Source organism: Rhopilema esculentum, chromosome 11, assembly GCF_057945365.1.
Source record: "Rhopilema esculentum isolate cy_ngs chromosome 11, ASM5794536v1, whole genome shotgun sequence".
NCBI classification, from domain to species: domain Eukaryota; kingdom Metazoa; phylum Cnidaria; class Scyphozoa; order Rhizostomeae; family Rhizostomatidae; genus Rhopilema; species Rhopilema esculentum.
In genome coordinates, this window is record NC_142825.1 from 16,320,486 (window position 1) to 16,334,100 (window position 13,615).

General features: G+C 36.8%; 2 protein-coding genes and 1 long non-coding RNA gene across 7 annotated transcripts; 1 reads left to right on the plus strand and 2 right to left on the minus strand.

Moving 5' to 3' along the window:
- Window positions 1-139: 139 nt before the first annotated feature.
- LOC148959105 (uncharacterized) lies at window positions 140-13,261 on the plus strand. Of its 5 annotated transcripts, XM_089111501.1 has the most exons (3): window positions 140-5,873; window positions 6,133-6,204; window positions 6,442-13,261. In XM_089111501.1, the coding sequence occupies exon 1, from the start codon at window positions 140-142 to the stop codon at window positions 941-943; it is 804 nt and encodes a 267-aa protein (XP_088967627.1). In that variant the 3' UTR covers window positions 944-5,873; window positions 6,133-6,204; window positions 6,442-13,261. The 5 variants fall into 5 exon arrangements, with proteins under 5 accessions (XP_088967627.1, XP_088967625.1, XP_088967628.1 ...); XM_089111499.1 differs by having other exon boundaries at window positions 140-12,068; window positions 12,220-13,261; XM_089111502.1 differs by having other exon boundaries at window positions 140-11,860; window positions 12,220-13,261.
- LOC135693330 (uncharacterized) lies at window positions 3,865-4,780 on the minus strand. Its single transcript, XM_065211778.2, has one exon. It carries the CDS (start codon window positions 4,778-4,780, stop codon window positions 4,307-4,309), a length of 474 nt encoding a protein of 157 aa, XP_065067850.2. The 3' UTR covers window positions 3,865-4,306.
- Window positions 6,838-8,600, minus strand: LOC148959106 (uncharacterized). Its single transcript, XR_016144299.1, has 3 exons — window positions 8,477-8,600; window positions 8,288-8,374; window positions 6,838-6,933 (listed from the first exon to the last, which is right to left on the minus strand). It is a non-coding gene; the product is annotated as an uncharacterized LOC148959106 (long non-coding RNA).
- Window positions 13,262-13,615: the final 354 nt, after the last annotated feature.

Here is a 13,615-nt window from a genome sequence, read left to right on the forward strand (position 1 = left end):
GAAAAGTCTAATGGAAACACTTGCTAGCGGTACCGGCGATCATTTAATGATTTTCTAATGTCATGTGATATTGTCTCGCCCAATCAAAATTGCTACTTGTTGGCGCCATTGTTTTACTCACAAACACATCAAATCAAACATGGCGACTTGCAGCGAACCCGTAGAGGAAAATGTTGGAAATGAGAAACTGATGAATTGCATCAGAAATTACAGAGTCATATATGACAAGTCCAGCAAAGGCTACAAAATTCCCCAACAAAAGAGGAATGCCTGGATAGAAATAAGTGAAACATTGGGAATCGGTGTTGAAGAGGCCCAGACACGGTACAAAAGCATCAGAACGAACTTTTCAAAATACGTTAAACGAATTAAATGCACTCGCTTCGGCGCAGGAAGGAGCGACTTGCCTCAAATAAAAGAAGAATATGAGCACTTAAGATGGCTAATTACGCACATCAAGCACAGGGAAAGTGTAAGCAATTTCAGACAGAAAAATGAAGAGGAAGTCTGCAGAAAAGAAGAGGAAGATGTCGACAGCTCAGGCCCAAATTGCGGTGTCACAGAATATGGGACTGATGATGAGGAGGTTGAATCAGGTTCGAATTATGATTATAATGAAGGCATAGGTATAAATTATGGGAGCTTCAAAGAGATGGTAGCAGATTTAACAAATAAGCCTGAAGATGAGGAAATTTCCAACATTTTAGAGGAGCCTTCCTCAACTCCGGGCTCAAAAAGATCAAGCTCTGTAATTTTGTCACGAGCATCAACACCAGATGTTCAGCTTCCAAAAAAGAAAGAAAAGAAACTTCAAAATTTGACCCCAGCTGCCCCAACACTACTGAACACAAGAACCACACATAAAGCAAAGAAAAGGGCCTGGGCAAAAAAAAGAAACCTATTGCCCCTATTGATGTTGATGCAGAGTTTTTTCAAACAATGAAAGCCATCAGTCATGCTATCAAGGATAAAGATGGTCCATCTCAGACAAAGTCATCTGAAAGTGAGGATCTTGATGAAGATAAACACTTTTGTTTAAGCCTGGTTGGCCAGCTTAAAAATCTAGAACCAAGGTACAAATCCATGGTTAAATTTCAGATCTTGAAGATCTTCAATGATGTTGAATGGATGAAATTTTCCAACAGCCAACCACAGATTCACCAACAGCATCATACTCAATTCATGGCTCCAATGTTTAACTCTGAAGGAAGCAAAGAATTCCAGCCATATGAACAGCAAAGTTTCATGCAACATCATGGCAGAAAGGTGATGAATCATGCTGCTGCAGCCAATTATACAACTTTAAGCAATGTCAGGACATCAGTCAATGTGGAAAATGAATTGTGACTTACAGTCAGAATCAATAACAATTTGTTTCAAAGATACCTTTTCATTAACTTTTAAGCATGGATTCTAAATGTATCAAATAATTGAAGTTGTGGGGTTATATAAGATGAATAACTTTAGAATGTTGAGATGTTAGCAAAAAGCAAACTTTTTCAAAAACCAACAATATGAACTACTAGATGTCCCAAAATAATGTATACATATTTTACTGCAAGTTGCAACATTAATTAACCTTCCATCAATGGAAAATTACCCATATAATGCTCATTGATAGTTAACTAATAATCAATATCCTGTTTGTTCACATAATGGAGAAATATAAAATTTTGGAAATCCTTGGAATGAATCATTTAAGAAGTTTGGCTATCAACAAATCTGAAAACTTGAAACATTTCTGGACTGTTAAATAGATAACTAGAGGCTAACCATTGCAATTTCAACCACTACATAGAAATTTAAAACATAATGTTCAATCTAGATCTTTTATATAAAATGTTAGGTTCTGTCAATTGTCAATTTTTTTCCTGTTCCCAATTATCTGATGATAGCTTTTCACCACAGCTCTGAACATGTTTTGCTTGCCAAGGTAAAGACCCACTTGGACTGTTGAAGTATAATTTAAATTGGTTTCTAGTTTCTTTTGCATCTTTGTTATAGTTATTGCTACCAACATGATTCATAGTTTCGAATGCTGAAACATCATCAGTAACCTCACTTCTCCAGCTGCCAGGAATAATAGTTCCAGTGTCATCTTCAGTGTCAACAAAGCCTGCAGGAACATAACATGCATTCTCTGTCTGTTTCAAGTAATTATGCAAACAAACACAGGCTTTTGTAATTCTTTCAGCTGTTTCAACTTTTGCCCGTATTGGGCGCCTAAAGATCCGCCATTTTGCTGCCAAAATGCCAAAGGTATTTTCTATAGTCCTTCTGCATCTGGATAGTCTGTAGTTGAAAATTTCTTCTTCTTCGCCAAGATTTCTGCCTGGATATGGTTTCATCAGCCATGTTTTCAAAGGAAATATTTCGTCTGAGACAATTACAAATGGCAAACAAAATTACAAATAGCTTCTGCTTTGGGCAGATTCATCTCTCCTTCATTAAATGCCATGCCCATTTTTGATTGGTTGAAAATTGCAGCATCATTGTCTCTTCCGAAATTCCCTATGTCAACCAGACTGAAACAGTAATTCGAATCACACAATGGCATCAACACAAGGCTGTGGAAGCCTTTATAATTATAATATAAAGTTCCTTTCAGCCTTTATAATTATAATACATAGATCCTGCATTACTGGGACATTCAATGGCTATATGTTTGCCATCTAATGCCCCAATGCAGTTTGTAAAATTCCAATCATTTTGAAATTTTGCAGCTATTTTCTCCCAATCATCTGATGTCTCAGGTGCACATAAATATTTGCCATTCAAGGCATTCCAGATCCCATCACATGTATCTCTTATGATGTGGCAAATTGTTGACCTGCCAGCACGAAAATTAAAGGATTGGGAATGCTGTGAATCTCCTGTTGCCAAATATCGCAAAGTGATAACAAGACGTTCATCTGGTGATAATGGTTCTCTTGATCGACATTTCTTCTTGGCTATCAGTGGACCAACAAGGGACAGTAACTTTTCAAATCGTTCAGGTGACATTCTCAAATACCTGAAAGGAACAATTTTTTTATAAGTTTGCATGCATTCTTCAGTGGCACAGTTGTTTGTATCCCCGGGCCCTGTAGCTAACTACGTTTTGTAAAAAGAAGTAAAATGACTGCCTTTAATCAAAAATAAATATCGTCGATGTACCCATCTAAATCATAGCCCAATTATCATAGACTAGGTACTTACCTGAAAAAGTATTCTCTGTCACTGAGCTTTAGTTCTCTGCAAAGGGTATGAAAATGGCCTTGTTCACATCGCCGACGGAAAATTGGTCGCACCCAAAACTTGTGCTTACGTTTGACCTTTGATCTTTTTCGTCTTAGTCTCGTATAGTAGTACATGAGTAAAACCAGCTGGCAGTGCAAAAGAAATCTTCTATTGACAGCAGCCATCTTGGATCAAGGTGCATGGGATCGCAAGCTTTACGGCAGTTACGGTTATATGGAAACTAGCTCTTACGGTGCCGCCGACATGGCAGCTGGAAAGTGTTTCCATTAAACTTTTCACTGCCGGCGGTACCCTAAACATGGCAGCTGTGGATGGAAGCTAGGTGCCGGCGGCAGTCTAACGGCAGTTACGGTTATATGGAAACCAGCCTTTAGAGTCTCAGTTGAATGGGTCTTTTAAGACATCGTAAACTATTTTAAGCTTACCGATTTCAAGAAAGACTTAAAGATTGGACTCAGTGCTATTGGAAAGTTTTATATTGTGTGTGCCCTTCTTCGTAATGCTATGACTTGCCTCTATGGGAACAGCACATCCAATTTTTTTTGATGTTCAACCTCCAGCCCTTGATCGATATTTTAGCAGGGAGTAATCCCTTCATAAAGGTTTACCTATAAACCACAAACAAAAAGCTACCAAATTCGCCGTAAGTCTTTCACAAGTAACACACATGACAAAAATCAATTAAGGGTTTAAATAGAAGAAAATTTAATTTTTAAATACACAGCCAGCACTACAGCAAAAATTGAAATTAAATATTTTGTCAAAGATAATTATTGCCATTTCCCAGCGAAGCTATTATATTTTTTTGTTCTTGCTATTGTTTGATTATCTCCTGCTGTTGCTCAATAATTTTTTTCATAGATTCCAGCAATTCCCCACCCCTCTTGTCCCTGTCCTCCTGCTGTTTTTCAAGAATAGCCAACTCTTTTTCTTTTAACTTGATTTCATGCTTCTTTATAAGAAACATGTCATTATGCATCCTTTCTTAAAGCTGTAATTGTCTCTCTCTGATATCAATATCAACCTTTTTTGGCTTTCTTCTCTGGTTTCTTTATCCTGTAAATACTCAACCATGCCAATGCCAGATCTCTTCTTTATTTGAACTTTCTTGGCCCTCTCTGTCCCTTGTCTGAGACAGTCTCTCCATTGATCTTTTCCTGACACTCTCTGCTGTTTCTCTTTCTTTTTCCGACTGTTTGTTCTTGTTATTTTGGGAATCCATCAGCTCCTTTTCTGCATTTTCAGATGCCTCTATTAAATTTTTGATGGCTTCATCAAGCTCACTTGCTTCAGGGCTAATTCCACTTGCTCTTTCTTCCTCCCTCAAACGTTTTTTATAGGCCTTTTCTAATTTAGCATATCTCTCCCTTACACCTCTCTGATCTACAGTGAATCTAATTTGTTGCACCAAATTCAATGACTCAGCAACCTTATCCCATGCCTGCCCCCTTTCCCTAGAGCCAAACTTAAAACCAAATGGCTTGGCTACTAGAATTTCTCTTGCCAAGAAAACATCATGCTCTTTAGTCCATACCATCATGCTCTTTAGTCCATGCTCTTTAGTCCATGCCTCAGTTTCATCTAGTTTTACTTGCCGAAATTTCCACGTGTATACGAGTTTCCCAATCAGATATTTACACTACAAATTTCAGAGAGATTTCCTCTTACGGAAATGTGCACCCTGAATCTCAGTGCAAGTTTATTTGCCGGAAATTTACGCTACGAATTTCTTAGAAATTTCTTTTCACTGAGATCTACATGCCGGATTTTGGCTAATTTTTTTGGGTAATGATCTCATAAACTTTTAACTTGTTTTTATTATCGAATTGCAACGAATTTTGGATGTTTGCCTGATTTGCCCTTGATTTTGAATTTCAAGGGGAAAATGTCAATTTATGACTAAAATTAGCGACTCTTTTTGCACTCCGGCTGTCTCCATTAAATTATTTAGAAGTATTATTGAGAATTTCAGGTATTAAAGCAAGTTGACCCATAAGACTGTTGATTTAGGATTCAGGGCTTAACATTGAATCGTTTTTGTCCTTTCTGTGAGTAAACGGTTTTGCTCGAAATCAATCAAACAGTCTTTGCGCCAAAGTTTGTGTTTCGTTTTTACAACCTTCCTGCGGCGTGGCAATTTTTGATTATGAAAACGATTATGTTGCTATATTATTTGAGAAATTCTCTGTTGGTTAATCGTATGCTTTCAGTAAAATATTAAATTTATCCTGTAGTGCCTAGTTTTGCGACAATTGTAAGGCCGCGAGCATGGTGTAGCCTGTATCACAGACCAAATCGAAATAGACCAAATCGAAATCAAATTCGATTTGGTCTGTGATGCAGGCTACACCATGCTCGCGCGCTGCTGGCAGAATGACAAACAATAGCCCATCGATGGCAGTTGACAGAATTTGTCACTTCACAATGACTGTCCTATTGTGAACGGAAATGTGCGCGCCAAAGTAGCAAAGGTCAAGGTGATATTTCCGCCCTTTTGCCTCGAGGCTGAGTGCTTGAGTTTATTCCAACGGTTTGCTGACATGAAAAGAGATCTTCGAAGTATTTTCTCTACTTTCAGAAATAAACATGGCAGAACACAGAGCGAGCAAATTTAATAGTGGTTCGATCAAAAGGTAATTCGTTTCCTCATCTTACTTCAAATTTTCTGGCATCTGAGTTGCCCTTCAGGGCCTTTAAGCAGAATAGAAATTCTGTGGCCTTTATTCAACCTTGATTTTGTCGAAAACCTGCGTAAACAAAAAAAAAATTAAATGTTCTAAAAAGATTAAAGAAATCGACCGAAAGCTGTTGCATTTTTAACTCCCCGCCTGGTTTGGCGGACACCTGATAGATCTGCAGTTATCAAATTCTTTTATGCAATTCTTTTCATAGTCCTGGCTCACAACCCCTGCATGAAAGTACCTTGAAGCAAGCAGATTTCAACGGAAAATAGATAGAAAGAGGGTAAGTTTTCTTAAGAGCACGCTAACGTCAGCTCATGTTTAAAGACTAGGTCTTGTATGTAAATTTTAACTTTCATGAAGGGTCAGTAGAAAATAATTTCACATTGGAAAATTCATCCCAGTTAGCTACTGCGCAAACTCCAATTTACAACTGATTTTATAATAACGCTGTTAATCTGAATTAAGATTTACTTTTAACATGCTTTTAACGATTTACTCTTCAAATTAAAATTTTCAGATTTGGGCAGCAGGATAATGCCATTATCAGTGATCAGCTTTGTGGCGATGTATTCAAGCACAAAAGACGAAGAGGACCATGGAGATGTTCTCAAGATCAAACTCCCCCATTGGAGACCAAAGCTCTGTATCATCTCGCTGAGGCAAAAAATGCGGAAGAATGCAAACAGATTTGAAGGAATAAAAGATTTATCCAATGAAACGAATGCCATCAAAAGGGCGAAAACAAAAACATTTGTAAAAGAGGACTACGATGATTGAAAATAGATAGACGATTTCAACAAAGTACTTTCACGAAAATTATTGTGTGTATCCATAACGTAGATGGACTGAAAATGTATAACCAGATAAATTATTAGTCAAAGAATACGTTTTTAGCTGAGTAATCTTGAAAAATTGTTTTTCTTTAATATCTTTTTTCCAAATATGCGCTTTTAAAGCCGCCATTTCACTTTCCACCTGAGTATATGAATCTCCATCCCCTGCACTCTTCCTAACGAATATAAATGGTTATAATAAGAACTTGATCAAATAGGTTTATTCCAAAAGTTTATTTTTAATAGTCTCATCTATTAGTGTTGACTTATCTTAACTTGGCAATTACAGTCCATACATGTCATGTCAGTCCACTCTTCTTATCCGTAGTTGTATAAAATATGAACTTATTTTATTGTTAGTACCATTATTGGTGTCTTCACCATTAAATGTTCTGATAATTTTCATGGAAATGAGTTTGATACATCTTCTTTTCAATTTATCTGACATTTTCTCAACCTGCCGATCTTTTTCGATAAATATGATATTTTGTTTATAAGATAAAGCTGAAATTTCTGAGCCGTTTCCAAAGGGAAAAAAGGATAATAGGGTTTTTTGGAAACCCAGATTTATTCGGTATCATTTGCATAAAGAAGATAGATTTCTGAGCCGTTTCCGTAGGTAAGAAACTAGAATTTCTTGGAAATTTCAATTTATTCTCTATCATTTGCCTAAAAAAAAGTTAAATTTCAGAGGTTTTCTGTAAGTAAGAAACTGGGGTTTTTTGGAAACATAAATTTATTCTGTAAAAATGGCATAGGAGATGTTAGATTTCTTATCGTTTCTGTTGTAAGAAACGCCAACGTTTCTTATCGTTTCCGTGGAAACGGAAATGTACCTTTCTGCTGATTTATGATGTCGGAAACTGCTTCAGAAATTCTAAGTTTCTTACAAATTTATTTTGGTGAGATTGGTAGAAACTGTTCGTTTCTGAGCAACGTCGGCTTTTCTTGCCGTGCATTTTAGACCTATAGAAAGATACTCTTGGCCTTCGGTTTAGAGGTAATATTCATTAACGTTTAGAATTTACAAAACAAAGGTAACCTCAGACATCTTGAAGTACAGAGTCACACAATGTCTAACTCCAATGCAATGCTTTGTGAGCTTTTCAAGGAGATTCACAGTTTTCATAAGTCGTAGACTCTGTCAATTAGTAATAAACGATTACAGACATTGATGCTAAAGGCCTTAACAATTTAGTTGAAACATTTTAAGAGACATTACCAAAGAATTAAAGAATCACCCTTTGAAGTTATTAAGCTACGCCTAGTAATAGTGTAATAATTATGTATGCTTCAAAAAGAAAGATAATCTGATCTAATAAATAGCTGCGCCTGGATAACGTGTGACAGGAAAATTGTATGTCCTAAATTTTTACAGCAAGAGATTGACGGAAACAGCATACAGATAATTAATTTTATCATACCAAAGATCTATCTGGTTTGCTACGGTTTCTCATTCATTCAATATTAGTTTTGACAGAACACAGGAACTATGTGTCCTAGTAATGACAGAAGACAATATTATTTTACCTTCAACATCAACATGTTGCTCTTTCACAGTAGTCTCGGGTTGCTCTGTCTTCAATTTTTCTCCATCAGCCATACCCCCACTGGAACCTAGAACAAGAATATAGACCATTAGATATAGCCTTGTTACCTGAGACTAAAATGATGAATATATGTATAATTCAAGCTGATTAGAGCAAAAACCTTACTTACGTCTGTCAGAAGATGGCTCCATCTTTAATGTATCATGTAAAGACTGATTCCAACTGATTTTTTTCAGTTACCGAGAATGGTTATATAGAGAAGCGAGCCGGTAAATCAAAGTAAGTCTTTTCTTTTCATACTTTCCCATAAGACATGTCTCTATCCACCATCAATCTTTCTGGAATCAAACACCTGTGTTGGATGGAACATTTCACTTGAATAGGACACAGTGGCGTAGCTAGCCAAATAGCAGTGGTCATGCCCTCCCTCAAATTTGAAAAAATATGGGTGTGGCCATATTCTGCCACGCCCAATTTTTCAGTTGACGAGTTCCTTTGAGAAATTTTAATTTTAAGGCTTGCAACTTATAAAAAATTTTTTGATGAACCTTTGGAAAGAGCTTTTCTTATTATCTTGTTACACCATAAAATGACCTTTGTGTCTTGTAGCTGTGACACTGTTTTGGTTTGTTGGTAATTTATACAGACAGAGTTCTGACAATTTCAAAACAGAACTGTACAAAAGACATTAGAAAACATTAGTTTAGTATAGTAGATAAATTTAGCTTAAACAAATAATTGTGTTATTCTCCTAATTTCTTTCAATTTGCAGGCTGAAATACATTTGTAAAGTTTAGAGATAAGCTAAAATTTGTAAATAAAACATTAAATCACATGAAACTGAATGGGAGCTTTTTGGTCATATTTTTCACAAATAGTCTTATTATCAATCTATTGAAGGTATTTTAAAGCCATCACGATTACCTAACAACCCAAATAGAACTGATAGATGAATAAAACAAATGGGCAAAGGAATATGCAATGTAAATATTGATATGAAATATAGGAAGCTAAAATAATGGATAGGCCTAGTTGCAAAATGTTTCCTGCAAAGTTAAGACTTAATAGAAAAATACCTTGCAAAATAAGTTTAGCTTGATAAAAACATTCATATGTTTCCACATATACTTGTGGTAAACATCCACATGATTGGATTTCCTTACTAAATCTAGCAAACAAGGGTTTTAAATGAAATAATTTGAACTTGTAAATTTTCAAATACATGAAAAGTTATAAAGAAATAAAACTGTTTTACTAACAAGATCAGTAACATGCTTGACTTGTCGCTGGTCATCTTATTTAAACATCTATAAGTAGTAAAAAGGTACTTTCAATTACAAGTGAAGTCAGTAGAGCTTTGAGTTTGACTTTAATTGTGTGTAAAAACAGTGTTATTGCATGTGATAATAAATAAAAAATTGAAGAATAACTTTAAGCAAGTTTTGGCATTCCTATTCATTAACTACAACCTTATTGTCCTAATCATAATATGGTAACAATGCTCTTAAAGGGCTTAACAGTTTCTGAATATGCTGCTAAATGTCTGGAAAGTTTAAGCTCTCAAATCTGTTGGTTTGGAAAATAACAATGCTATCTCCTCCATCCATATCCATTGAAACAGCACCAAGATTTGGCATTCATTTAATCAAGAAGATTTTCTCCAAATGTTCAACTAGTAACAATTGATTACTGAAAAGGCTGAGAGTTTGGTTTGGTTGCATAAAATGATCCTGCTCGCTGATTTTATGCCCAAAAATGGCCTTTCGTGCCTGTCACTTCTCCATATAGTGCAACAACATTAGGGCTGAAAAACCCTGTCATTGCCATAAAATGTTCTGGAGATTAACATGATAGTGGCTGCTTGTCAATAAGCTATTCCTTGCATTTACTTACAGAGAATCACCTCCCAGCTCGTGGATCTAGGCATAGCAGCGCCGCCATCGATGCCTCGCATCCGCGTTCATGAAATAACACAGGACGGTTCTGATGATTATAATGATGCCCTCTTGAAGTGGCATGATTGGCCTTTGTTCTCTCCTGCGTCACTCCTATTGTTAGGCATGACCAAACATAGGGAACCAGCGTTATGGGCATGACTAAAACACAGGGTTTGGTCATGCTCATAGTTATGGGCATGAACTAAATTGGAAACCCTCTGTTTTAGTCATGCCCGACAATAGAAGAGCGCCTTCGGATGGCTCCATATTGTTGCGTGGAACCATAGGGCTCCAAAGGCGAATGGCCTGAGCTATTTCATCAGGAGAATAGGACTTTATTCTTACGAAAATATAATTTTTTGAAAAATGTTATCTCTGGAAATAGATGGTCATGCCCGGCATGACAAGCATGACCGCTAGCTACGCCACTGATAGGACATCCGTACCATTCAACATCAACCTTAAAGAAAAGAATAGATTATTCCCTCTAGACTAAGGCAAAGCGATTGGTAGGAAACTGGCAAGGTGTTGAAAAATTTTAACAGTCGGGCAGCTTCTTGACAGCATCCCAAGGAGCAAAACACCTTGAGTAAGTGCCGCTTTTTGAGAAAGCCCGACCTCCCAGTACTAGTAAGTTAGGAGATCTTGAAATTATTTGTGTCACTTCTATAACGCTATTTTGTAAAAGATTTCGAGACATTCTTTATGTCTAAGGGTTGATCCTCCTTTTCTCCCACCAGCAGCAGCCTCAGAAAAACCATATCCCACATGTTATTTGCGATTTTAGTCATGATGTTGTATTACCTAATCTAATGAAAAAAGAACCCTATGTTTCAAATTACTCTTCTACCAAAACTGCTTATCGGAATGGGAAAGGCCTGACTCTGAAAATAGACTATCCAGCTCTATTAATATTTTCAAGAAAGTTTCACTGTCAATCATTTTCATGATCCAAAAGGCTTGTCCATCCTAACACAGCTACGGGTCGAGCTCAGTAAGCTTAATGTTTATCAATTCAAACATAATTTTAGGGATACTTTGAACCCTTTGTGCCAAACAAATCGAAGCACTATTTTCTGCGCTGCCATACTTATGATGTAAATAGACGTGATCTTCTCAACAGTGTACATGCAATATTGTTGCCTCATGGTTTGTTAAAAGTCATCCAATATGGCCTTGAACATCCAGGCCTCCAAAGGATTCAAATAATCCAGGAACAAAAATCTTTAAATCTCCAATCGTTTTTTAATATTGTTGTTTGTGCTAGGAGGCTCTTGTTATGTAGTATAGCAGTTTCCATTCAGTAAAGTTTTCGGTAGTCTTGTTTGTAACTTTTTATATCGAATAAAAAAAACTTTTCAGCATACTCTCTATTGAAAAAGCAAAAACCTCGGTTTGCATTTTGATATTAAATTTCAAGCCGAACAATGATTAGACAAGAGGGGCAATCGACAGTGCCTTAAGCACTTCATTAGATGCAGCTAGAGGTAGAGAACTTTAGCAACCTCCCTTCCTGAAAAGCCAGGGACCTCCCTTTCATGTCAACGGCCATCTTTGTTGTTGGGAAGCAGCAGTGGAGACATTTTCTTACAGAAGCGAGAAAATTGTTCTTCAGAGTGAGTGAAACTTGTGAAATGTTAGATGATTTACACTTCAAACAATTGTGTTTCTTTAAAACATATTTTTTATATGTCCGATATTTACCAGAGATTCATATTTTTTCAAGGACCTCTCGAGAATGTTAGCTGTCGTCCTAATTTCCACTTGTGTAGTGAGCTCAAGATGACTCGAAATGACATTTGATTATGACATTTGATTAAACAGGTATTTTCCTTTAACCCCAGTTTAAATTAAATATGTTAGACATGATTTCAAACATAATCTGTCTTTTCTAGCTCAAGGAACACTAAATTATTGAGCATATTTCATTATTTTATCATTTCACCACACTAAAAAGACTTGTTTGAAATTGTAGACACAGACTGAATCTCAATCTACCTAGCTGTTGCTGTGTGCCTAATCTAGAATTATGGTCAGCCGATATTGTGGTAAGATTTGTTTCTATTATTTAATTTGAAAATGGCTTTGAAAAAAGCAAACATTTTACAACATACTTAAAGCTTTTTCGTCTGACACTCCTCAGAGCATAAAACGTCAGAATAGGTTCCGAAAAGACACGTTTGAAAAATATATACCCAGTTGTGGATAGAAATAGGCCAATCAGAAAAACGCAAGCACAAGACCGGTATAGTTGACCAATCAGTGCCGCGAGCCTAAAGAAAAATTACCAATGGAGTCCAAGAGAGAAAACGAACTCCTTTTGTCTACACAATGGCGGCTTTTTCGTTTTTATGTAGATTGACTCCAAAACTGCTAGATGGAAGGACGACCGGGCTCTGCCAATTATCCGAAACATGTCGTCATTATAGAGTTTTGCACAATCTGGGTTGTCTAAAAGATGTTGACCAATGGCAGAATCACTTGTTTTAACAGTGTTTCTAGACCTACAAGATCGAGGAGGCTGTTCTCTTTGAGGGGCAGTTTTGTTTCGTATGTTGGAAGGAACATGCTGTTTTATCCTATCCCCCAATCTTTGGGTTGTGCGCCCTACGTAGCCAGAATCACACTGGCACGTAAATTCATAAATGACGGAACTTTTTTGTTTGGTAGGGACGCAATCCTTTTGAATGGATGGAAGGGCTCTCCTAGTGCTGTAAACAATCCGAGGATTGACAGCAAAGAAACAATTGGTTATGGCTTGCCTAATTTGACTCTCGAATCGCAAGGAAGTGTTACCAATCCATGGTAGTTTCAAATAAACTGGGCACTTTTGCGGACCAAACTTTTGAACAGCCGAAAAACTTGCGATCTTCTCCTTAGTATAAGATAAAATGACGTCTTCAGGATAGCCGTTGTCCAAGAAGATCGTTTTGAGTTTTTCCAGTTCAGCGTGCAGTTTAGATTTCGAGCAGATCATAAGTGCCCTATGTACTAATGTTTTGACAAGGTTGACTTTGCGTTGTTTTGGGCAAAATGAATTCCAGCGTATGTACTGACCGGTAAAAGTAGGCTTGCGATATACACTGGTAAGAAATCCAGTGTTAGACTTTTCGACCAAAACATCTAAAAATGGTAAGGAATCATTTTCTTCCTTTTCAAACGTAAACTGGAGGGCTGGGTGTAGGCTATTTAGGTGTTTTAGAAAAATATCACACTCAGCCTCTGTTTTGAAAATGGTATATGTGTCGTCCACATACCGAAAATAGACACCTGGCTTTTGGTCGTAGTCAAACAAACGCTCTTCATGAAAGCCAACAAAGATATTGGCCAAGGCAGGTCCCAGAGGGCTACCCATAGCGACACCATCCTTT